Consider the following 14,263-nt stretch of genomic DNA (forward strand, 5'->3'; position numbering starts at 1 on the left):
CAATGATTTTATACCATGAACCTTACTATGTTTCTTGATCACTCCAGTTCTATGGTTGAGTCTCTGGGGTTTTCTCAAGTTCTCAATTACTCTAATCCAGGTTTATGTCATTATTTTATGTCTTATCATTCCTAACATCATTTTGCTTGTTTTGAAATGCTAGGTTTGTAGTCATGATATGTTTATCGAGCCTATCTTTCTGTTGTGCTTGTATTTCTGCCAGCAATAATAGTCTGTTCCTCCTTTTCTCTTTCTATTTCTCTCTCTCTCTCTCTCTCTCTCAATTTCTTTCTCTGTCTCCCATTCCCTTTCTCTTAGGTTTGTCTTGGATTTGATCTCAGTATGTTTCTGCTGCTCATTTTTAAGTGAGATTATTTTTTCTTAACTTTTAGAATGAAGTGGAGTTTAGGATATTTTTCTAACTTCATAAATTTTCCTCTTTTGTTGTTTATATGTAATGTAAAATGTTTTAAAAAATTATTTAGTATAATAATTTACATAGGATAATATTCTAAAGTCCTAAAAAGTTATTTTGGATAATATTTAATGATATGTGAGAATATTAAAAGGATACAAAATTCTATGTATCTCATATTAGACAAAATATGTGCACATAATGAAAAACAATGTTCTTAGCAGTTTTTTCTAAGCAATATACCTTCTACATTTCCTATTCAATTATTTTCTATATTTTCCAAATTTCTAACATGGAACATGTGTACTTTTATGATTTAAAAAATATATATTATTGAAATATATACATGTTAAAAAAGAAAGTTATAGTACAAGTATTGAATGAATAGATCTAGTTCCTAGCTCTGAGGATGAGTGTTTTTTAGCCAAGCTATGGGTTTAACAGTATAAACCAGAAGCCTAGGTATTAAGAAGTAATACCTAATAATACCTTGTTTGTTGGGGGACAAGTTATCTGGCCAGTTTCATTGTGCTTTGTCTCCTACAAAAACAAACACTGTCACTCAGTGTTACAAGGGTGAAATACAAATTAAGAAAGAATTACTAAAATGACATGCCTGTAGCTCTTTAGGCAAATGCACATTACTGTAATATAACTACTGTTTAGGTTTTCTGTGAGGATACCAGAAAGTGTATAAAGTACTTAGAGAACCATGGAGAAAAGAACTTTGTAAACATAAATCATGAATTTCTTAGCATCACTTCTGTTTGTACGTGTTGCAGTATAACCTTGAATATTTGGATGCAAGTCATAACCATGTGATAACACTGGAGGGATTTAGAGGTCTGATGAAACTAAAGCACTTAGACTTGAGCTGGAATCAACTGAAGAAATCTGGTGATGAAATAAATATCTTAAGCAAACACACAGCAAACCTTCTCACTCTTGATATTCAACATAATCCATGGCAAAAGGTATATGACACTAACTACTTTACTATTCAGTCATAGGTAGATACAGGCAAACTGCCTTTGCTTTTCTAGACTTTAAGTCTTTCATAGGTTGAATCCAGTGTGGTCAAATAAATCAAGTGTTGCTATAAGAAAAGGCTATAATTTCATGTCAGATTTTTTGTAATCTCTAATAGTTTGAAAACAGTCCTGCCTGGAGTGTTTCATGACATTGTTGTTTGTAAATCTCTAGAGAGTTAATATAGCTCAGTGTGCCAGAATCCCACTGTAATGAGGCATAGCAATTAATAATAATATAATATAGTGAGAGAAGCATACTCTTAAGGAAGAAACATAATTTGATTTATAATATTTGACCTATCATTTGTGATTGGGAAACACAATTGATTTTACTTTGAATTTTTGCATTGTTTGTATTATTTGTTCTCTAAGTCCCACAATAATCTCTCCTCATAAATCTACATCATAAAGTCTTATGTTCTGTTACAAAGGAAAGTTGATTGTACATTATTTTTTCTCATCACATTACTTTCTAATGCAGATTAATGCTAAGTAATTTCCATATTCGATGACTATATTTAAGGATATTGTCAAGTATTTAAAATAAGCCCAAGTTTATAACTTTAAGAATCTTCCTTTCTCTGCTTTAAAAAACATATATTTTAAGGCTGTGTACAACATTTTTGAAAACAGACTTAAGCATGTTTGGTTCTATTAAACTGGCCATATTACTAAGTTTATATTGTTATATTTCTTTGCTTTTGTTCAGTAAAATTGAAGAGTATTTTTCTTTTGCCAAAGCAGACTTCCTAGATGATCACAGTACAAGTATCTTCCTGTTGCCAAGTTGGATGGTCACGTGCGAAAGAGCCGTACTGCACCACACATGGAGAATACTCGCTTACTGCTGATCTAGATAAATGGGAGTCACTGCAGTTGTGCTTCTAACACTTTTCTCCATAGTCACTTTCAACAGCTTATGGGACTTTCTCCCTTCATAAGAGTAGGATCATCTGCCTTCAAATGAAACATTAAGCCTTAAATATAATTTAATTTCAACTATTATTCAAAGATTTAAGTTAAGCTGCTTAGATACACACATAATAAGTAAATAGATGAATAATTTTTAATTATGGAAAGGAATGAAAAAGGACTGATATCCATGCCATAACATATAAAATATTTTGTGAAAATTAACTTTTTGCTATTTTTCCCAAGCCAGCCACATTGAGGCTAAGTGTTATTGGCAGATTAAAGACTCTTACACATTTAGATGGAATCCTCATTTCTGAAGAAGAAGTAACAGCAGCAATGAAATTTATTACTGGAACAAGGATTACTCAGGTTGGATTTTACTGTTTAATATGTCTTGTGATGTTTGGAACACACAAATAATATTGTCCATACTCTTTAACTGTGATTAAGATTTTGTATTCCTTCTTATCATGTTAATAAAAATTAATATATAGCAGTCATATCATTTGATTTTTTTTCTATTTAAATATAACACCCATTCAATTACCAGCAGCTTTTATCAATTCTCTTGATTCATCCCTGAACACTAGTCCCCCAAATACTTCTAGGGTAACTGTTTTTTCCTAGTCACCTCTCACCAGAATCCCTTATAGAGCCTATGTGAAAATAAGCAACTTTCTGAGGATTAGGTAAGCTTCCAGCCTTGAGAAAGCATTTAGTACATTATCTACTTAATATTGACATAATATGTGCCTGGCTGAAAAGAACAAAACTTAATACGGGAAGAGAAGAAATATCTTTATCCAGATTAAGAATGTTATGCTTTAGCCAAAGTAACTTCAACATCCTAAATATCTTCAGTTATCTAGCTTCTTACTTTTTGTGGGTATTTTAATATTAATTCCTTAAATAATGCAATGTTTAATTTTGGATCTGTTCAAAATGATGGAAAGAAACTTTTTATTGATAAAAACATAATTAACACCCCTGAAGATTTGGGAATTTACCCTGCTAGAAATCAAAGCCTACCTAAAATCCTTTAAGACAATGTGGTATTGGCACAGAGTGAGCCAACTAGACCAACTGAACAGAAGAAAAGGCCTAATATAGACCTATTCATCTGTGGAAACTTGACAAAGAACAGGGCTGGTTTTGCAGATCAGGGAGGCTGTTCAGTAAAAGGCATTGGGATGAGAACATTCAGGACTTCACTGTAAAATGCAAAACCACAAATGATTTTGAAGAACACATGAGAGATTATCAATATGACCTTGAGTTATCGATGAATTTATTAGGCAAGAAACAAAGAGCATAAATCATAAAAGACTGAATTTACCTACATTAAAATTAATATATCTCTCCATCAAACAAAGTGAAAAGACAAGCTACATACTGGGAAAATAAATTTGCAACAAACTAACAAAAGATATTCTTTATATATCCAAAATCTATAAGGAAAAAGACAACCAACTAAACAGAAAAATGAGCATAAGATCTGAACAGACACTTCACTGGAAAGGCAATCAGAACAGCCAAGTAACTTTGTAAAAGATACTTCACCACATTAGTATTCAAGAAAATGAACATTAAAACCACAATGACCTACCAATTTTTGCTAATTTTATGGGTTACCAAGTTGTAGCAAAGCTATGAAGTAAAGTTATATGTGTATAAACATATACACATGTAACTTGCATATACATACATATACATATACATACATATACATTTATACATATATACACACAGGCCAACAATTTTACTTAGAAGCATATACTGTAAGGAAATTCTTGAATGTATGTATCAGGAGACATGCACAGAAATATTCACAACAGCGATATTTATAATAGCTAAAATTGAATCAACCCCATGTTCATTAACAGGAGAGTTCTTAAGGGAATACCACACAGCAATGATACATGAATGAACTACCGCCACATACAGAAGCATAGATGAATATCGTGAATATGACAATAAGCAAAACAAGTCATTGACGAATACATATATGTGTTATTCAATTTGCATAAAGTTCAAATAAGTGCATGACTAAATAATATATGGTTTATGGACACAAATATAGAACAATAAAGAAAGCAAATGAATAGTAGAAATAGTTATCACTTCTAAGGAGCTTAGGATGGGACCCACAGGGAACTTGAGATTTCGGGGTACATCATATGTTAATGTCATAGTAATCCTTTCATAGTCATATAAATATTATTTTGTATTATTCAATATTTGCTAAAACAATAAAACAGAATGAATAATTAAAATGTTTTCTAGATATTGAAAATATTTTAAGGCAAGGAAATATATTTTATAATTATTTATTGGGCCTCTCATCTTCCCTAAGAAATAATACTTTTAACTATATGTAAATAAACTTGGTATGCTATTTCCTTTATTCATCATTTGTTCTGTTGTCTTATTAGTTATCTCTCTTACGGAATTCTAGTACTAAAGAGGAGAGACCACGGATACTTAGTATATGGCCTTCTGCCAAAATTCTGACACAGATCTTAAAGTTAGGACCACACTTACATCTGACTGGAAACTGGTACTTGAAGGTAAAGGTCAATGTTATTAAATCTGATCTAAAAGTTTAATTTAAATTGGTTTTTAGTCAGCATTGGTTTGTGCATCATAAAGAAGGCATAAAAGGAGCAGAAAACTTGAAGAAATGAATTAAAATAGGAAGGTAACACTTAAGATCTTCAAATTCTAAGTATACAATATAGCATTGTTAACTTTAGTTGTGTATTGTATATTAGATCTCCAGAACTTATCCTGCATAACTGAAACTTTGTGCCTCTTGACCAGTATTCTCCCACTTCCCTTTGTTCTAGTCTCTGGCAACAACCATTCTAGTCTGTGTTTATAGAGTTTGACTGTTTGAGATTTCACATACAGAGATAAGGCAGTATTTAATCCACTTTGTATACCTACGTTGGTCAAGTTTTTTACCTTCCATATAGGAGCATGTCCAGAAAGTATCCAGCCATTGTTAACATTTTTCATATTACATGGCTGTATAATTCCCAGACAACTCCTTGTATACAATTTTAAATTGTCAATTATACCTCAATAAAGTTGGAAAAAAATGAAAAACACCAATATTATCAATAGGAAAAAAGTAACAAATTTACCACATTCCTAAAAATGAGAATAGGGTGATCAAGTTGTGAGTTGGCAGGGCAGGGAGACTAGGCTTTGACTGCTGTAAACCACAAACTTGGAGATTTAGGATAAAGGAACACTACAAACTGAAGAGTAGAGTCTCAAAACATGTTGAAATAGGCAAGCAAACTTTAATGGCTCAGAGTCAGAGAGCAAGCCAGATTTTGAGTGACAAGGCATCAGGAATACTGGCAAGAGAATAGTGGAGCTGGACAGATTTCAGGTAAGGATAAGGGAAAAGGTTATAGAGGACCAGCAGCTTCTTGCTGCATTAGGTGCCCTTATACCTTTGGCCAAAGATAGAAACTGGGGCTAAGTGAAAATGACTCTTGAAAATAGAAGATATTAGTGGCATTATTTTTATTACAGGGCATATGTATAGATATTGAGCTACAATGAAGTCCTGATAACAGCCTTGGCTGATCCCACATTCTAGAATTAGAATGGCCCTTTAAATTTGTCCCAAGTTGGGCTGAAATGGTCAGGCCCTTATATCTCTCTATAATTGAGTATGGGCCAACTTGGGAAGGAGTGTGACCTTGGGTGAGGCAACTCTCTGTAGCTCTTTGGCAGTAGGGGCTGACAGCTGAAAGCTTCCTGCCAACAGCACTCTCTGCAGCTGGGACCAGTCCTTCCCTGCTGTGGGACTCTGACTGGCTTATAACATTGTCCATAATACCATACAGTCCTTTGTGGAGTTACAGTCTTGTCCCATTTTACTTTTTATAAACTAAGAGCTTCATAATATCTTCAGGTCCCTGAAGGAATTCTTTTGATGTTTACTTCTCACATTTGTGTTATTTCATTAGCCTTTTTTCAATCTTATAACATTGCTTGAATTTACTTATGGAGTACAGAAGTGATATGTACTGTGAATTACCTACAGATAACTGCCTTAAATTTAGATGGACAAAATCTCTTCGAAATCACAAATTTAGAAAAATTGGAAAATTTGAAATGGGCATCATTCAGCAATAATAACCTCACTAAAATGGAAGGGTTGGAATCTTGTGTTAATTTGGAAGAACTCACCTTAGATGGAAACTGCATCTCAAAGATAGAAGGTAAGGCACTCTAGAACTGTGAGGTCTCAAAATATGAATGTTCAAACACCTGAGCAAAAAATTAATAACACTTAGGATAGAGTTTTTGGAGAGGAAGATTCCTGAGAGGAGTTCCAAGTTTTATGGCAGAGTATTCCAAATACCTATGTGAGATAATGCAGTAATCAATTAACTAGATTTAGCCATTTCACAATGTATGTACTTAAGCCATCATGTTGTATAAGATAAACACATTTAATACAATCTGTCAAGTGAAAAATTAAAAATAAATAAAAACAAACAGGTCCCGTGAGGGGGTTTGTGATTGACTACTATAAACAATGAGCCAGAAGCTGACTGTCACCTCCTCTGCCTTTTCTCCCTTTTCATCTGTACCAGTTTACAATCTGTTACCAAACCTGGCATATACACTCTCACTGGTTGTTATATCTGCAAAGTTAAAGGAATGAGTAAAGAGGTAGTCTTTTGAAAAATATAAAGGAAATGACTTCATTTTTCAAAATATAAAATTATAGTCATATTTAGAAATTTGAAGATATTTAACAAAATGAAAATGGTCTTTATTAGAGGTTGAAAATCAAATATGCTACATATAACTTTTTGTATGGATTCAAATACAATTAAGCAGTTTTAGTAATTTATTATTAATGATATCAATATAATTTGTTTTATTCAACTACTTAAAATTTAGTATTAAATCATATCTTTCTGGGCCAAAGAGAATAATAAAGACTTGTCTTCTCTTCCTGTTTCCAAGCTTCTTAAAATCTTTACTTCTTTGGGGGTTTATGTTTAGATAAGCTGAAAATCGTGAGTTAAAAGGGCATATCCTGGGATATATTAAGTAAGATATTTTCTGACTCCTTTCCAGCTTTATTTTATTCTTACCCTCATTTAATTTAATGCTTGGAACTTGGAAAGAGATTGAAAGAAACCTTCCATGACTTGCTAACAACATTCCCTTATTCTCCCTTTATATCTATTCAAAGGGGTAACTAATTCCTAGGAATTAAAAAATAATATGCCCATGAGTGTGCACCGTTTGACTGAGAAGGGGAATATGTATACTGTAGAACCTCCATAGCTGACCTCCTCCCTACATTGACCACCTCATTAAGTTGATCGAGTTTTCATAGACTGGACATGCACCACATGTGTCAGTACATTAGGGCTAGTTCCTTATGTTGACCACCTCCGTATGTTGATTAGTTTGTTACAGGCCCTTGGGTGGTCAACTTACAGAGGTTCTACTGTGTATGTAGTCATGTATTAAAAATAAAATATCTTTAAAGACAGCATGTATAACATTTGTTACATTTATTTTAATGGCTACTAATAATATGTTTCTAAACCTCTCGAGAGCTCTTTTGATTTCAGTTAAATAAACCTGACGTTTGCTCAGGCACTTGATTCCAAAACCATAACCAGTCTTTTGGCCCCATACAGTTGGGAGTTAGTTTTGCTTTATATATACATTGAAAACCCTACTTTTCACTTCCCTCTATAAATCTACCAAAGGGAAGGAACCCTCCAATCTGTATTTTTCTTATACCTGCTTTTCATAAAAGAAGCTACTCCTTTAAACTTTAACAGAAATTTCTCTCTCTTTTTTTTTTTCACCAGACGTGAGTAAGTTCAATATCCATTGAATGATTTTTGCTTTGATGTCTCACCCTCCATGGTTTACTTTCAGCATTACACAGTCCCACCATAGGGCCTGTCATGAAAGGGGAGCACAGATAAAATTTATAGAGGAACAATTATTTGCCAAAAGTTATAACTGATAGCTTTTAAACATTATTCCATTTAATTTCATGGACCATTGGAAGATTTCACTATACCACTTTATAGATGAGAAAGTCAGGCTCAGAGGTTACATAATTTACCTATGGTTCCTAATTCAATGGTGATACATTTGAAACCAACTCTGTCTCTAAAGTTCTTATCTTTTAACTGTGCCATCCTCCCTAAAACTAGTTATAAAAAACCTACAATATAATGTACATAAGATTTAGACTGTGGGAAGAGGTCCTATGTTCTAAACTTATCTTAGGGTACACCTAAGCATACAAAGGTACAATTAGTCTAACTCTAAATGGTTCTTTTTGACAAATGATACCATAATCAGGACTACTTTCCAGAGGGTTGCAATCTAGTTCCTTGAGGGCTGATGATTACTTGGAGTTTGTAGAGCTTGGAGTTGTGTTTCATGATGATGAAAATCTTAATGTAAAGGTTATTTTAAAGAGAAATTTAATATTTTCTATATAATGACTTTCATTAACCCCTACCAAGAATAAATCTACTTGGAAATTAAAAAGTAGAATATAATGTATGAGAATTTGTACACAAGATTATATCCTTCTGGAACAAAATATAAAACAATGATTAATGTTATAGAATTTTTAAAGCTACTTGCACTTAGGCATTTGATTCACAATAAAATGACCAACCAATTATTTTTTAAATTAAACTTTTAGTGCTATCTGAATCTTTTCTTGAATTTGCTTATTTTTCTAGGGATTTCCAAGCTGACCAAATTAACCAGACTCAGCATAAATAATAATCTTCTTACTGGTTTGGAAAAGCATACTTTTGATAACATGCTTCATCTTCACTCCCTTTCTCTTGAGAACAACAGAATCACTTCATTGAGTGGTTTACAAAAAATTTTTACTCTAGTTGAATTATACACAAGCAATAACTATATTGCTGTCAACCAGGAAATCTACAATTTAAAGGTGATCATCTGGGGTAGTAATTTCTGTTTTTTTAAAAAATATTTTATTGTTTCTTTATACTATTAAGATAATAAAAAGAAAATTAAGAATAACAAGATTTATTAAAATGTATTTACATTCAACTTAAGTATATATACAAATATACATATGTGTGCGTAACTATAATGCTCCCAATTTAAGAACCTTATGGGGTAACTTTTTTTTAAATATTTAAGTAAAATAACACTAAACCATGCCTCCTAACCTAATGCCCTCTTCAATTTTCCTTCCTTCCTCCCTTCCCTTCCCTTCCCTTTCCTCTCTTTCTTTCTTTTCTTTTCCTTCCTTTCTTTCTCTCTCTCTCTTTTTCCTTTCTTTTCTTTTCTTTTCTTTTCACAGAGTCTCCCTCTGTCACCCTGGGTAAACTGCCATAGTGTCGTAGCTTATAGCAATTTCAAACTCTGGCTCAAGCAATCCTCTTGCCTCAGTCTCTCAAGTAGCTGGTACAACACACTGCTAGTTTTTTGTTTTGTTTTTTAGTAGAGATGGAGGGCTCATTCTTGCTCAGGCTGGTTTTGAACTCCTGTGCTCAAGCAATCCTCCTACTTTGGCCTCCGGAGTGCTAGGATTACAGGCATCAGCCACTGTGCCTCGACTCCTCTTCAGTATTTCTAAGGCATTTCCAACATAGTTGGGGAGTAGGATTCTTTAACATTCTCCAGTTCTCAATAAAATTCTTGACTATTTCTCACTGTTCTTACTAGTGGCCCAAACTCAAGTCATTTTTGTTCAGATTTGCTTTCTTTAATTCTCCTAAAGAAACCACCAATTCAAGACTACTGTGTAACAGGATTTACTAAAAGTTTGAATGAAGTAGGGGGTTTCTAATGCATAGAATAGGAATTTTCTTCAAATGTGCTGTATGGCTTCATTGTTTCTGAAGTTCAGTGGCCATTTCCTAACACCGAGTCTTATACTGGCCTCTTCTTTTGCTGATACCATAGCGCCAGAGCTTTATCTCCTACTAAAAACTTGTGTCCATTTCCTGTTTTTCCTTATGTTCAGCCTTCTCCCCATCCTATTCCCCCAATATAACTAAGCAACCTAATCAACAATTTCAACAACAAAATAAGCCACTTTACATTATGTTGCACAGTAGTTTTATTCAGTCCTGTTTTAACCTCCCCCTTCCACACCTACACAGGACCTTCCTTCACAACAAAGGCATACAAACTGTCCGGTCTAATAAGAAAGCACATTTTTCCTTGAGATGAATTTTGCTACCCTCTCAGAAGGCAGAAGCACTTTGGTTTTATCTCTTTTCAAATGACAGTGTCTTTTATTCCTGTTATATATATACATATATGTATGTATATACATATATAGACATATGTAGACATATATATACGTACATACACACACACACACGTACACATACCATTTAATAGGCCATTACTCCATAAACAAAGGATATCATTTTAAACATAGCAAAGTTCTCTGGAATCCACCGGTACAGAATACATTTGGCACTAATATCATAAAAGCTATTCTGATCATATAACATAGACTATTAAAATATTGTACAAAATGAATACCTTAGTGGTCTAAAATTGTGTAACCCTTGCACTTCAAAATATACTAAAAAGCACTCAAATCTTCCAAAATGATAGATAATTCAGATATTAAAATTCAAGGATGGTTAACATCTTAAAGAAAATGAAAACTTAATGGTATGATTTATAAATACATGTATAAAGTGCATATTTTTATTACCCAGGGTTTATGTAACTTGGTCATTCTAGACATGTACGGAAACATTATTGTATGGAATCAAGAAAACTACCGCTTGTTTGTCATATTTCATCTTCCAGAACTAAAAGCTTTGGATGGAATCTCAATCGTAAGTTGTTTTATGACTCATAGCATTTAGTTCAAGTGCATATTCATGGATCCATATGTCATAATCATTTTGAACATTGCTTTATCACTAGCATGATACCTAAACATACTATACTTATTAAAATCCAGGTCTCCAAAGCTCATTTTAGTTTAGATCCAGGTTTTAAATTTTTCTAACTTGGCTAATTCTTAATTGTCTAAAATTGAGGTGGATGGGGAGGGAAAATGCTGCTTATTGCTGAACCTGCTGAATTCAATGCCTCAAAAGTAAACAGTATAATTTTATGAAACAGGATAGAAAAACTATGCTCTGGAGTTCTCCTATCCTCTTGGGCCTGAAAACAGCTGCCTGGCCAGGTGACATGGCACACACCTGTAATCTTAGTACTCTGGGAGGCTAAAGTGGGAGGATTGCTTGAGCTCAGGAGTTTGAGACCAGCCTGAGTGAGAATCCATCTATACTAAAAATAGAAAAGCCACCCAGGCATTGTGGCAGGCACCTGTAGTCCCAGCTACTTAAGAGACTAAGGAAAGAGGATCACTTGAGTCCAAGAGTTTGAGTTTGTTGTGAGCTATGATGATGCCAAGGCACTCTGTCCAGGATGATAGAGTGAGACTCTGTCTCAAAAAAAAAAAAAAAGCCAGCTTCCTATTTTCTGGAAAAACTACAGTTGTTGATAATTAAGAAAAATATTTTCCAACCAAAAAGGATAGTAAACTGTAAAGAAAAATAAACACAGAATGTAGGACTAAATGTGAAACAACATTTGGAATTTGAATTCTATAACAAGCAAGTTTATATAGAGCTCCTAATTTCTGCGAAACAGGGTAAATACATGAAAAAATGTGTGAAGAATAAAAGGTTTCCCTGTGTAAAGTTGCCTAGCTCCTGACTAGTAAAAATCACTAAATTTTCTTGAAAACTGAACAACAGTTCATGGTTATTTGATAATCTTATATACTCTGAAGAAATCAGTAATCCCAGCCGTATATTTTTCAGGACTCTCCCAGAACAGAAACTAAAACATTCTCCAACATATACAAGCTCCTTAGAATCTTACATAATGGGTTTTTACTTAGTTGCAATATGGTCCATAGGTGTGGTCCCCCTACTAACCCTCCCTCTATCAACCCACCCTCCTTCCCCTATCCCCTTCCTTCCTTCATCCTAGGCTATAGTTGTGTTTCATTTTTCATATGCAAGTATAAGTGATTATAAATTGGTTTCACAGTAGTACTGAGTACATTGGATAATTTTTTCCATTCCTGAGATACTTTACTAAGAAGAATATTTTCCAGCTCCATCCATGTAAACACAAAAGAGGTAAAGTCTCCATTTTTTTAATGCTACATAGTATTCCATGGTATACATATACCACAATTTATTAATCCATTCATGGGTCAATGGGCACTTGGGATTCTTCCATGACGTGGTGATTATGAATTGAGCTGCAGTGAATAATCTAGTGCAAATATCTTTATTGCCAAATGATTTTTGGTCCTTTGGATATACACCTAGAAGAGGAATTGCAGGATCAAATGGCAGGTCTACATGTTGATCCCTGAGTGTTCTCCAAACTTCCTTCCAAAAGGAACGTACTAGCTTGATTCCCACCAGCAGTACAGATGTGTTCCCTTTTTTCCACATCCACACCAACATCTGTAGTTTCGGGATTTTGTGATTTGGGCCACTTTTACTGGAGTTAGATGGTATCTCAGAGTGGTTTTGGTTTGCATTTCTCCGATGATTAAAGATGATGAGTGTTTTTTCATGTGTCTGTAGACCATGTGCCTAGATAGTGGTTTTTAACTACTACTAATTTCTACCTTTTAATTGATGAATGGAGACTATTTACATTTAATGTAGTTTACTGACATGGTAAGGCTTAAGTTTGGCATTTAAAAAAATTTTATGTTTTCTCCTGTTTACTGTTTTTCTGTTTTCTTTTCTATGCCTTCTTGTGGGCTACTTAAACAATTTTTAGAATTCTATTTTTGTTTATCTATGGCTTTTAGTGTATCTTCATACAGATTTGTTTGTGATCATTCCAAGTATTACAATACACATAGATAACTTATTATAATCTACTGGTGTTCACATTTTTACCAGTGAATGAAGTGCAGATATCTTACTTGCCTTTAAGTCTATTTCTCCTTCCCTGTTTATAATTATCTTAAATATTTCCTCCATATATGGAAAACCACATCAGATAATATTATACTTTTTTACTTTAACAAATCAAAGATAATTTAGAAAGCCCAAGAGAAGAAAAGTTTATTAATATGCTTTTCATTATGTTTTCTTCTTTCTTAGTATTTCAAGACCTCTTTTTCTTCTTTCTCTTTTTTTTATCTTGTTTCAAGCACTTCTTTAGCCATCTTTTAGGGTAGGTCTGCTGGTAACTGCTTAGGTTTTTTGTTTTTAATCTTGAGTTCCCCTTTCATTTTTGAATGATACTTCCTCTAGATATAAGATTTTGAGTTGACATTTCACTTTCACAAAAATGTCTGTCATGTTCTCTGATTTCCTTGGTTTCTGGTTAGAAAGCTTCTTTCATTCAAATTATTTTCCCCTTACAGGTAAAATTTCATTCCTCTCTCAATGCTTTCATGATTTTTCCTGTCATTAGTTTTCATAAATTTGATTATGATTCTGATTATGGGTTCTCTCACAGATATGGGAGGTTTCCTGCTTGGGGGTTGCTCAGCTTTTTGAATTTTACTGTAAGCTTATGTCTTTTACCTAATTTAGGAGAATTTAGGAGATTTTTAGCTGTTATTTGTTCAAATAGTTTCTGAGTCCCCCCTCCCCCATTTCTCCTCTCTTCTGTAAATACAGTGATATCATCACTAAATCTTTTGTTATGATCCCACAAGTCCAGGATATGATCTATCTTGGTGTTCTGATTTGGACAGACCAGAGAGTAACTTAGGGACTGAAGGCAGGTGCAACATGCTTTATTTAGCTCATGGCAGCGGTGAGCTACATGAGAGGTCTATCTACCCTTATCCAGCTTGTGGCAGCTGGTGAACTGAGGTACA

The 14,263-nt window shown here is 33.6% G+C and overlaps 1 protein-coding gene across 1 annotated transcript in view; it reads left to right on the forward strand.

Annotated features, from left to right (window-relative positions):
- The window catches only part of LOC100951160 (leucine-rich repeat-containing protein 9), a 139,707-nt gene that overhangs the window by 71,669 nt on the left and 53,775 nt on the right, over positions 1-14,263 (forward strand). Inside the window, exons 17-22 of the mRNA XM_023515882.1 lie at positions 1,198-1,389; positions 2,605-2,730; positions 4,794-4,928; positions 6,425-6,602; positions 9,123-9,343; positions 11,100-11,222. Coding sequence (XP_023371650.1) covers positions 1,198-1,389; positions 2,605-2,730; positions 4,794-4,928; positions 6,425-6,602; positions 9,123-9,343; positions 11,100-11,222 — 975 coding nt within the window. The remainder of the gene's footprint in view (positions 1-1,197; positions 1,390-2,604; positions 2,731-4,793; positions 4,929-6,424; positions 6,603-9,122; positions 9,344-11,099; positions 11,223-14,263) is intronic.

This window comes from Otolemur garnettii, unplaced genomic scaffold (genome assembly GCF_000181295.1).
Source record: "Otolemur garnettii isolate 467f Iridium unplaced genomic scaffold, OtoGar3 scaffold00081, whole genome shotgun sequence".
In the NCBI taxonomy this organism is placed as follows: domain Eukaryota; kingdom Metazoa; phylum Chordata; class Mammalia; order Primates; family Galagidae; genus Otolemur; species Otolemur garnettii.